We start from the raw sequence: 12,643 nt of genomic DNA, 5'->3' as shown, positions 1-12,643 counted from the left end.
AATATTTAAAAAAAAAACAAGGGTTAGAATATTTTTTGATCACATTTTGTAATATCTTTAAGATTTTGAATGCCATAATACAATTGTGGCTTAATCAAAAATATTAAACAATCAAAAAGAAGCCCTTTTACTAAGCTTTTAAAATATTATTTACCAAATAGTATTTACATGCTCTTTGACTTCACTTTGAATCAATTGACTGTTTACTTCTGTAATGTCGGCATTACAATTGGCTAAGTGTGTTTGTGTAGCGATTTACGATCAAATATTTTCCAGCAAATATTACAAACACGTCATGCAAACATGGGATTTAACCTTTACATGACTAAAACATGCCAAAATATTTGTTGAACGCTATGATCACAAAAACTGAACGAAACACGAGGCCGACGCGAATATTTGCGAAGTTTAAGTCTTTAATGTAACAAAACAGTTTTGGCTATATTTGTACAAATTATAGTTTATTTTTATCTCAATAGTTCTGTAATAGAATCAAAATTTATTTTATTTGAGTAGGTAGATTTTATAATTGTAAATCGTCATTTAACAACTATATCAAGTGAAGCTACCACCGAAACGGAAAGTAGATTTTACCGATTTTAACCAGCATGAAACTCAATTGTTATAATTTTTCAATATTTAAAAATACAGTCATGTTAGTTAAATACAATTATATATGTATGTTATATATCCTACCTGGAAAACAACGAGTATTAATGAATTAACTAATCATTTCAACAAAATATAGCAAAAGTTCGCAACAGTAAAAAATAATTACGAAGCTTTTAAAGTAACTGATGTTTCGAGACGCACTTTATAACTCGCAAAGCTCCTTAGACAATAAGCTCGTAAACCCTTCAACGGTCGTTCTCAGCCCTTTCCGCTATGAAATGCTTTTAGTTAAAAGGATTTCATTTACCGTGACAGTGCTGTACAACTATTCTCTAGACAAACTTACTCACCGCAAAACACGATCGTGAAATGTCAGTAAGTGATTTGTGACATTGTCTATAATAAATAATTATAACATTTAAAGGATTCCTGAATCGAAATAGAGTATCGTAGTTCGGTTTTCAATATTTTATGAATGTGTTACGAGTACGAAGTGAATTAGTACAGAGTATGTTGATGTTAACGGTTGTACAGTCAGGTAGAAATATGTTAATTGAAAATATTTTACATGACAACGAATGTTAAGCACTGACAGTCTAACTTGTAATTTTTTTAATTTTAGTTAAAAGAGATCTTCATTCACGCGTTACTGTCACACTTGTTCAGATAGCTGCAATATAAATTTTCATACCAATATTTATTTAGAAATTAAAGTTAAATTATTGAACGCTTAAGTATATTATAGATACAAAATTTAGAAAGCATTTTTTCTTGTGGCTTATATCTCTTTTACATCTCCTTTTCGCTATTAAAGGAAAACATCGCAATGCAGGTTGCAACATGCGTATCCGTATTGGAACAGTGTGATCAAATATGCCTCAAATTTGCTTCTTGAGGAGAGAGAATACCTTGGCTCATCTTCTCAGATTTACCCTTAGTTTTTTGACAGTGACGCTGGTTATAAAATTTTAAATAATAAAATTAACGTTGAAACTACAAACTTGATATTTGCGAGTTAGCGAGAACAATTAGATATTTATTGTGTGATTTTTTTCATAGTTCCATTTTTATATACAAATATACACTGATATAGTTTTAAAAATATAAATAATCCTAGCTGTTTCACTAATATTTATGTATTTTACTGTTTACAGCATTCGAACGTGTACAGATCAAGGTCCGCTGGAGGTTCCGGTGAGAGTGACATCAGATCAAGAGAAAGAGATCCTCTTCATCGATCTCATACGAATCTCGACCTTAGGCATAATGAACGTAAGCTTCAATTCTTTTTCAAATTTGTTTAATCATGTCAATCAATGTATCAAAATATTTCAATATTATGTTTGTTTTAGCGAATAATTTAAATAAACGATTCGGATCTGAGCCAGACCTTAGGATAGAAGAAGAGCAACAGAAACCTAGGTGTAATAATAATAAAAACTTTCGTAAGAAATATCGAGCACCCCCACCACCGAGCAACGATGTAAGTATGGCTGTTTTGTAAGATTGTTTATTTAGAATCAATTATAAATATTATTTAAAAACAAAAAAAAAAATTCTTTTTATAGTATCGAGAAGGTTCTTCGCCAGATTCCAGCGCAGGGAACGCGAAAATCGAACCACAAAGAAAACTAAGGTTATTCAGAACTAGAAACGAGACCAAAAAACTTAATGGCCACATTGATTCAAAGATCCCGGTGTATAAAAACACGTATACTGACTTCAAATCTTTAGACTTTAACGACCACTTTGAAAGAAGGTATAAATCGCCTTTTAAAGACAAAGAGCCGTGTTTCAGTTACGTAGATAATAAGGACATGGTCCAAAGCACAACTTCACTTAAAAAAGAGGAACGATTACTTCAAACGAAACAGGACTATAGAAAAACAAGGACAGACAGAATAAGTGGATGTAGAGCAAAAACTTCGAAGACTAGTGAACAAAGTGAAGCGTGGAAAACACCTCTTTTGAACAGAAACTTCAGACATTCCGAGAGATTCAAGAAGGATAACAATGAACAACCTTTGTTAAGAAGAGAGAAGACTTTCGACGAAACTCTTACAATTAGTGAAAGAGAAAATGAGTCACCTAGAGCTTTACACGAAAAAAAAATTAAAGCTATAGGCGAAGAATTAAGTAACAAACTAAGCCCGTTGGGCCAAAGAAACATGCCTTTGAGGAAATCTCTTCCTTCATTACTAAGTAAAGGTAACGAAGAAAAAGATGAGTTTCAAGAAGAACTAAAGAAGGCGACCAGTAGGATAAGAAAAGAGTTAGGAAGTAAATTAACTGTAAGCGAAAATAAACCTAGTCAAAACGATAAAACGAGTACGCAGAAACCAAACCCAACGAAATCGGTAGCACAGAGCAAAGTCACAGAATCTAGTCTTAAAGCGTCAAGTAATAAACAAGATTCTAAACCCGCCATTAATAATGTCAATAGAAGGCCATTAAGTCGAATAAATGAAGCTAAACCTAAAGCGAGCCCACAAAATAAAATTAACAAGGTCAACGAAGTCAGTAAATATAAATTTGAAAGTAAAGAAAACATGAGTACAATGCCGGATAGGGGGCAAGCGTCTGGGAAGGAATCGACCCCTGAACATTCGCCCACAAGAAAGAGAGAGAACACAAATGTTGTCGTTCAAGAAAAGTACGTTTTAAACACTTATTGCTTTATTAGACACTTACGCCTTATTAACATTTTTATCGGAACTGTGAAATGGTCAGATTCTATATTTTCTTGAATCCAAGTCAAATCAAATTATTATACAAATTTTTTTTTTTGTATTAACATCATCGAAATTGTATCACTATTTATTTTGTTAACTTTTCAGACAAAGGCCAGCACCGTCCAAGCAATTTTACTTTGGCATGATTGAGAGTAAAAAAATGGAACCGCAAGACCACTTGAGAGACTTCCCTGGTCTTGGAAGCCCTATTATTGAAGAGCTAAGTAATTTCCATCTAATAGAGAAGAAGCTTTTAGGATACCACGAAGAAGATGAGATGGAGAAATTCAACGAAAAACTTAAAGAAGATTGTAAAAGAAATTGTAAGTGATATTTCAGTTTAACCGAAATAAATAATTACCATCATTAATAATTACTCATATAACAAATATATTGCACAGTATCATCAGAATCAGCTCTATCATCCGACGGGTCAGAAGCAGAGGGTTCAGACGGCTCTCTGGGCATTGCATTAAGGTTACGACCGACCTTGCCTAAGAAGCTACCCAACACATCGCGTTTTTCTCCAGCGGCTGCTTGGAGACAGCTCGCCAGCCTGGATGCACATCTTGCCGGTAAGATCCAAAGATCAATTCATAGATAAGCTTTTTAAAAATAAATACGAAATTGGCAAGTGAATTAGATAAGTTCCTTTTTTTAAATTATAACTTTTTTAACTTCCTTCATTTGATTTTTTTCCCTTATACCAATTCTATAATGACCATTTGTTTCGTATTGCACATATGCGTTTTTATTTCTGCATGAAATATACATTTCTTATTTATATAAAACTGAATTCTTATCGTTAATTGTTTCAGAAAGCCAACCATTAGCCGTAGAAACAAAGATGTCAGCCGACGTATCAGCAGAGTCATCACCTAGATCAGAGCAATCAGCCGACAAATCTGGTGACTCGGGAATATCTGGAGACCACGGTCACAGCGATCATAGGATAGACTCGCCTAGACATGTCAGTTTGGATATATTACATATTATAAGATAACCAATCAATAAAACTCATACTTTATTCAAATAGGCCTTTACCAATACTTTTGAATCGTAATTTCACACAACTGGACTAAACTTTAAGTTACCACCGGTTAGGAATTTAGAAGAATAGGCAAGTAACCCAATAATTAAAAGCACTAATTAAAATATGATTTTATTATACTTATAAATACATATGACTTTAAATGATAGTGTCAGGTTATAATGAATTAAACATACGTACTAATCCTACTCCGAGACTAATTAAATTTATTAAATGAATATATAGGCAGTTGATCAAGCAGCGACCTGGACGCCCCAGCAGGACTTGGGCGACAGCAGTTCGGACGGCGCGGGACATGAGCTGCCCGCCGTCCCGTTCAGCGCCGCGCAGACCTTCAGCCTCAGCCTGCCGCGGGACCAGGACAAAGTGAGCAGGGCGGGGGGTGTTGTACTCGGGATGTTAGGGATGTCTGAGATGATCATGGTGATGTTGTATCCTATCCTATCTTGACTATTATATGTAATAATAGGGATGTAATGTCGTTGAAACATAAACATCGCAGATACTTTAAAAAAATATAATTTGATATTATCAGTCCTATGTTCATTCTAATTGATGATTTAATCATACATCTTAAAATCAAGGATTTTTATTCGTCACTGTAACTGAATATTCATGAATTAGTTTTTAGCCAACAAATAATGCAAGTAAGCATTATTTGAACATAAAAGTAGAACACTAAAATTAAATTGGCAGATTCAAAATTTTATAGAATAATTGATTTTATTGATTTTATTTTGTTAACAGCAGTATAAAGCTTTACTATTATTTATAAAAAAAATCTTAAAAGAAATCTGTGTCTGGATGTTTGTCACTAATATTTAAAAAAAAAAATTAAATTTCTGCTTTAAACGTTAATATTTAAACTTCGTACATAGAGTCATTACGTTTTTTATACAGTACGTACAAGCAGTATTTACATTTGCGTTAAAGTGGGAGGCAGTTTAAAGCAATTTTCCCATAAATATAAGTTCGCTATCATCTTAGACATCAACAAACATTATACAATTGTACATCGTAGTGTCAATTCACTAGCAGTAGTTGTAACTAACAAACTAATCACCTAGCCTCCCGTGTACACCTCTGAGGAGGAATAATGATAAAATTGCACGCTTCTACTGTAATACAAATTACTAATATTCATATTCACATTTCATATTAGTATCACTTATTAATATTAATAATAACTTCATCATTTATCATCTCATTATTATATTCGTTTACTAAGTTTCTTTTCCAATGTTCTAATAACCTTTCAAATGAATTTATTTCGAAACCATACAATCTCTATTTTTAACTAGCTGTGCCCGCGACCTTTTACGCCTTATCGCCTTATGTTATCTGCCAGTGAAAGTGCCGTCAAAATTGGTCCAGCCGTTCCAGAGATTAGCTGGAACTAACAGACAGACCGACAAAAATTGTGAAAAAAATATATTTTAGTATATGTACCTTGTATAAATACAAATGCATTGACTAAAAAAGGGCTATTTGAATATTACAAACAGACACTCAAATTTTATTATATGTATAGATAAATATATGATTTCTCTATTACGATTGGTTGTAAAGTTTTGTTGGTTGGTCTAAGTTGGCCGATGGTATAACACGATCATCGAAAATTCTACAGCTAAACAGCAATGGTTGTTGTATTCCCGTTTGAAGTGAGTGTCACAGTGTCACTACAGCGACAGGAGACATAATATCTTGTTCCCAAGGTTGGTGACGCATTGGCGATGTGAAGATAAGTTAATATTTCTCACAATGCCAATGTTTTGGGCGGCGGGCGGACAACTTACCATCACGTGGCCCATTTGTCTCCTATCGATTTCATAAAATTGTGATTTCTGGTTTAGGAATGGTTTATCTGCTTTCTTACCTTTTATTTATTTAAATTTTATTTTATATCTATATGTATTTTGTATTTGTTTGCTTTTCTATTAACCGCACCGCATTCTAAGTGTTTTTATTGCATTGTACTTTTGTAGATTAGTACTGTTTCCCGTCCTCTTTTTCAAACCCTTACTTTACAAATGACTTACTCTTCTAGAAATCCCTTCTTAAGAAACATAGTATGGAGTACTAAATATCTATCTGCAGTAATTGTCTTTTTTATCCTTATTCCTCGTCAGTTAAACTCTTAGGAACTGCACAAATCCCTCATAGTTTAAAGGAGTTTCGTGCTTCTACGAATGCTTCCAGGGCAAACCGCTGCAGCAAGGCTTCAACAGTCTCCAGAAACTTCGGAAATCTGTGTCCGGTGCACTAGGCGCCGCGTTGGGATCCAGAAGATTCGATCTGGAACACGAGCCTATGCTAGAAGAACCAGAACAAAATTGGTTCCTTACAAAGTCCGCCCCGAATTCTTTAAGCAACCCGTTGCTATATCACCAACCGTTAAGAACTAAAATCGCTGAGGATAACGGAAAAGATGAGCCTGCTTTGTCTTCTGAAAAGGTAAAGTTTTGAAAGTTAAAAAAAATCACTAAAATATACATATATGAGCAAGATTATATGGCAAATGCCGAGCTGACACGGTGCTTAGAACACGTGGTCTTAATCAAAGATTGCGGATCGAAGCAAGCAAAGTATGACAGGAACATATCGTGTAACTTGCATTTGTCCCATAATAAGACAAATCCATCAATGATGTCTTAGCCAAGCATCTTTTACAGTCTAGGACACTTTTACATTTTCCTTATCATCGAATAAAACTAAAATAACCTTATAGTAACAGTATAATACGATTTAGCTATAAGGTAAATATGTACGCGTAACCTTCCCAGAGTAGTTTACCCCTAACAGTTTTGATGTGTATTCTCAGGGTCAAGAAGACGGAAACAGATGGCGAAACAGTTCCTACATGAATTGGGGCGGACATGTTATGTATCTGCCACCGGCACCTGGGCTCGACCAGCCACTGTCGTTACCGAACACGGAGAGGCCTATTAGGTAAAGCAGTATACACAAAAAATACAATACTAACCAATTCTCGAGCCGAGATGGCCCAGTGGTTAGAACGCGTGCGTCTTATCAGATGATTGCGGTTTCCAGGCTAGCACCATATTAATGTGCTTCATTTATGTTTATAATTCATCTCGTGCTCGGCGGTGAAGGAACATCGTAAGGAAACCTGCATGTGTCTAATTACATAGAAATTCTGCCATATGTGTATTCCACCAACCCGTATTGGAACAAGGTGGTGGAATATGTGCCAAAACTTCTCCTCAAAGGGAGAGAAGGCCTTAGCCCAGCATTGGGAAATTCACAGGCTGTTTTTGTTGTTGTAACCAATTCCCCTAAAGTTCCCGATCTTCAGATTCTGATGCTTCAAAGTTTACCTATCTGGTGGGCAATTTAAAATGATTGTATATTGAAACAGGAGTAAGTCGAGCGGCTGCCTCGAGGCGTCAGCGCGGGCGGCGCGCGCGGCGCTGGCGGGCGAGATGCGCGAGCGAGAGCGCTCCGCCTCACCCGACGTCGCGCGCGCCCTGCCCGCCCGCGTGGAGCCGGCGGTCGCGGTAAGTCTATACTTTAACTAGACTTTAGGAGTCATCTGCTATATGATATCAAGTGGACGGGCTCGAACTGTCTGTCTTGATCTTTAAGCCTGGAAGAGCCCACTGTCCATGATATAAATTCGGAAGTAGCTCTGCCTGATACCTCTTCACGCTTATCCGTTTTATATGAACTTTTGCATTACATGCGGTTAAAGCCGCAGCTTCAGCTTTTTAATTAAAATTTTTTTTTAATTATTTTAAAAAAAAATTATCTCCCAATTAACTACATAATTTTCTCAAAAGCCAAAGTAGAAGTACTGTACACGAATTATAAATTTAAGGTTGTCAATGAATTCCTTAGATACAACCTTATATATAGTATAAGGAACCAACCAACTTGACATTTATAAAGTGCCCTATTCTAAGATAAACATTACGCAAACGATTCGTCGCGCTGTTTTTGAAGTACAATATAGTATACAAGTGTTCATTTGCGTATTTTCAATGCCACGTCGTTACAACAAATTATTAAATACAGTCCAATGAATCGTTGTAAGCTAAGATCAGTAAATAGTTTAGAAATGTCACATGTATTTAACAACTTTAAAATTTAGATAAATATTACGATATATAGGAATTGTCGCATTGAACCTTTTCTGAAATATCTAAAATTTACCTTTTAATCTGCAAATTAATAACATTATATATTGTCAGTAATTTAATATATGATATAAGGAAATTTCTTCGGTACCATAATTCATATTCGAATAAAAGAAGGTAATCTTCTGCCACGGTAGAATCTACATTCTTTAGCAGCTTTAAAGTTAAATGATTCAATTCAATAAAAACCTACTTTAGTAAAAATATTTATTATTTATGATAAATTACTGCTCAAAATATATATATTTGCGTCATGAAATTTATAAACAAAATCGATTGAAACTGATATATTGTGCCAAATTTTGTACAGTCACTCATACCTCTTGTGTCGTACTCTATTCTGAGGTGACAACGATGTCACACTAATGTGTACGACACGTTCCGCGCTAAATCCGCGATAACACCACCAATGACATAAGTCACACTGTATAGATAAATTGCAACTATGAATAGTCTATATTCAATGACTGTCATTGTTGTATTCATAGTAAGGTCGTCACTACAATGATTGAGCTGCAAGCGTAATTAATCATTAACAAAGCGTTCTGCTGTCGTTCTAGTGAGGTTTTTTTTTTTATAAATTGTCATTTCATATTTCACTTCTTTTAAACTCGATGTCACAATATCACTTTTTTAAACTTTACCTACTCTGCGGTGAGATTCGGTTTTTGTAACAGAATAGTTCTACTGTATTGCTCAAATATAAACATGAAATGAACGCGTACTCTAACGTTCAGTCTCATCTCTTTTTAAAGAGAAAATGGAGTTCCCATAACGTTCCAATAATATTAATAAACTTTATTGGACTCTTACAGGTTTCCTTACGATATTCTTCACTGACCAGCACGATATAATTCCGATGCTTAATCATACACTCGAATCACAAAGGAATTAAATACTAATTTATTTAATATTCATGCCCGTCTGGTTCGGTACACCCACACATAAGCCTTCATCTTATTGGGAATTTAAAAATGTTACTAATTGTTGAATTATTTCAATATTAGTCACATGCACGTTTCCTCATGTTTTCCTTCACAAAACATTAATTAAAAGTTATGACCATAAATTAATTACATGAATATTTAGTTGTGTGCCTGGTTTTGTACCCGCAATCATTAAGATACATACTAATAATTGGACTATCTTCTCTTTTGGCAAATTTCTTGTCCCATCAAAATATATCCCATATAAATATACTGCTTAGCTATGCTATAAGATACTTAAGATAACTTTTATCTCGCCACAGTTTCACAATTTCATAACTTAACGGCGCCATTGTTGAGGCATATCTTGTAATGCTACTCCACATAACAAAAACATATAATATGACACAACGCGTACCTACCATACAAAATTATCTTAATTTTCTCACCTTCATAACACGGTTCCCACGCATCCGCCGTCTCAATTAACACAGTTTCCGGTATTTTTTGTTTAATTTTTGTATTGTAAACGTTATATTGATAGCTGAGATGGCACAGTGGATGGAAGAATACATAAATATAACACGTTCATCTTAACTGGAAACCGCCGTTTCAATTCCGTGGGTGAAAACAGGTCTTTCCGAACCGATACGACTTGGAAAACCTTCAGATAGGAGTGTACGCATTCCTTAAAGGCCGGCAACGCATATACAAGCCTCCCCGGGTGTTGCAGAGGTCCATGGGCGGTGGTAAGCACTATCCATCACGTGAGCCTCGTGCTCGTTTTTCGACTATAACATAAAAATAAAGGAATATTGACAGCTGCGTCATCCACCAATCCGTATTAAGCGAGTGTTGGAATACGCTTCAAATTGAAATACCGAGTAGAGGAGACCAGTTTTCTACGCGACATTTACAAAATATACATCTTTGTTATTTTACTTTCAAACCTTTTACTGGCATTAATATTAACATTAATATACTTCTTTATCTGAAATCTGGGAATGTGGGACTTGCTGGTGCCTAAACCACTATCTAGAATAGAAATAGAATACATATCTCGTAGGGGGGGCAACTCGGGATCCCTTGCTCATGGTACTGTGACGCCCTAACAACGGCTACCAACCAAACTTTTCTTTAAAATAATTCTCTTTCACTCAATTCAAATTATTGTCAATTTTGAGTAACGTTAAACAATTTAACTTTGTAACAATGAGTCTAACATATTTTGGTAATAATTTCCTTATATTTTGCCAAAATTGTGGTAATTGTATTATTTTATTAAGCGCTGTTTATTGCTGAGCGTGAGACCCTATTAAGTCACACCGCATAATATTACTCGAATTATATAAGAATTCGTTAATACTCACTTTATTGTGTTGTTTTTGTGGCCAAATAAAAGCATTTTCTTCATATTTTTTGTCGAACGGAGTGTTATACAATGATTATTTTTAAATTCTTAAATGTTATTTATTATCTTAATCAATGATTTCCTTGTTCCTGATGTCAAAATGGCGGAGTTTCATATAAACTTTTATCCCTAATCTTACTGTTGGGGTTTTGGTACCAGCCCATCTACGTAGCTACTCTGCACTTCTCACATATGCTACCGCGAAAAAGAAAAAAACTCGTACTGCAGTGTTTTGTCTCAAATATCCTGTATCTCTTGTGCCTGTTGATACACTGGCTTACTCACTCTTTAAATCGGAACACAACAGTACTAAGTATTGCTGATTAGTATTAGAATATGATGACTGGCTATACCTACCCATAAAAAGGAATATTGGAAGGGTGGTGTTACAACGCCAATGCACTTTTCACATAGGCAACGTCTTTGGGCGGTGTAAGAAGTAACTACTTATAGTGGTAACAGGCATATGGGCACCCTCGTAAGTTCGTCCGTCCAGAAAATTCGCGCTAACCAGTCGAACAGATATTGTAAATCAAAATAGAACGAGCGTAACCATCTGTCTGAATGGATTTTAATTAAGTTTTCAAAGAACGCATTTTCCCACGAAATAGTTTAATAATAGACATTATAATACAATGAAAAGATAAATTGATAGGAATAAATTTGTCAAGTTTGTGTCGACTTGCATGTGAAATGGTTCCGTATTTATGTGAAAGTTTATTTATGAAAACACATTAAGCAGATTACTTTAATGTATATTAGTTATGTCAAAAAAGTACAGATGGTAATGCGTTTTGTACATACACGGATAAAGTATAACAAATCTTCTACGTTTAAAAAGGTCATACCAAAATTAATTTGATTCGAGCTACTTTTTGACAGTAACATGATATATTGATTATGCCGCTCTTAAATAATATATTTTTATTTTTATGTTTAACTTTTTTAGTGATATGGTATATTCTCGTATTTTTATTTAATCGTTTTTATGACCTTATGCCCGGATTACTCTACTTAAGAAACGACTTGTTTTGCAAAACAAGTATGTACCTATTTAAAAAAAACCTTAGGGTACCTATAAAATATAGTGTTTTCTCAAATGAATAACCGGGAAGGTTTAATTATCAAAAGTAAAAAAAGACTATTTATCTAGAAATAATTAATCATCAAACAAGATAACGGTACCTGTAGCATAATTTTACTTAAAAATTAACATTTGCATGACCCGTGTCATGTGTCACGCCTGGCTTAAGTCATAATTAATTACTAGAATTCCAAGACAGATAATGTAAATTACTAGTTCTGCATATTAATACATTGATTAAGAGTACAATGATAAACGTCGTGTTTATTAATGTTAAAGTTTGAACTTCGATTTTAATGAAGGGTTTTGGAGATTTTTCAAACACGCTGCTAATTGCGAGTGCCCGTCATGTCATGTGACAAAAGCAGGTTTCGCGATATAATTTTTCGCCAATTATTATAACACTGAGCCAAACTGCTTTAGTTTAGCTGAGCTTTATACGTAGTAAAAATATCGAGTAAGAAAATATATGTTAGGTAGTCTTCTATTTCGTAACTTTGTTGAATTGTTGGAATTACGTAACTGTAATAGCCAAAACCTAACTTTAAATATCCCACTGTGGACTAAGCCCCAATTTCCCTTTGAAGGGTACATTCTACCATTCTGCAATGCAGTTGGCAAAAAATTATTGAAAAGGATACAAGTAAGTTACCTCACGATGTCATCCCTT

At 34.5% G+C, this 12,643-nt stretch overlaps 1 protein-coding gene across 4 annotated transcripts in view; it reads left to right on the top strand.

Annotated features, from left to right (window-relative positions):
* Positions 1–12,643, top strand: part of LOC124543958 — a 129,684-nt gene that overhangs the window by 93,803 nt on the left and 23,238 nt on the right. For 3 of the 4 annotated variants that reach the window (XM_047122300.1, XM_047122304.1, XM_047122309.1), the window contains exons 6-15: positions 1,767–1,884; positions 1,965–2,095; positions 2,181–3,265; positions 3,450–3,667; positions 3,746–3,919; positions 4,163–4,314; positions 4,621–4,761; positions 6,559–6,849; positions 7,217–7,344; positions 7,775–7,913. In XM_047122300.1, the coding sequence (XP_046978256.1) occupies positions 1,767–1,884; positions 1,965–2,095; positions 2,181–3,265; positions 3,450–3,667; positions 3,746–3,919; positions 4,163–4,314; positions 4,621–4,761; positions 6,559–6,849; positions 7,217–7,344; positions 7,775–7,913 (2,577 nt within the window). The remainder of the gene's footprint in view (positions 1–1,766; positions 1,885–1,964; positions 2,096–2,180; positions 3,266–3,449; positions 3,668–3,745; positions 3,920–4,162; positions 4,315–4,620; positions 4,762–6,558; positions 6,850–7,216; positions 7,345–7,774; positions 7,914–12,643) is intronic. The other variant, XM_047122305.1, reaches the window with a different exon arrangement.

Source organism: Vanessa cardui, chromosome 1 (assembly GCF_905220365.1).
Source record: "Vanessa cardui chromosome 1, ilVanCard2.1, whole genome shotgun sequence".
NCBI classification, from domain to species: Eukaryota; Metazoa; Arthropoda; class Insecta; order Lepidoptera; family Nymphalidae; genus Vanessa; species Vanessa cardui.
Note: the sequence above shows the minus strand (reverse complement) of the source record. Positions and strands in the feature narration are given on the sequence as shown.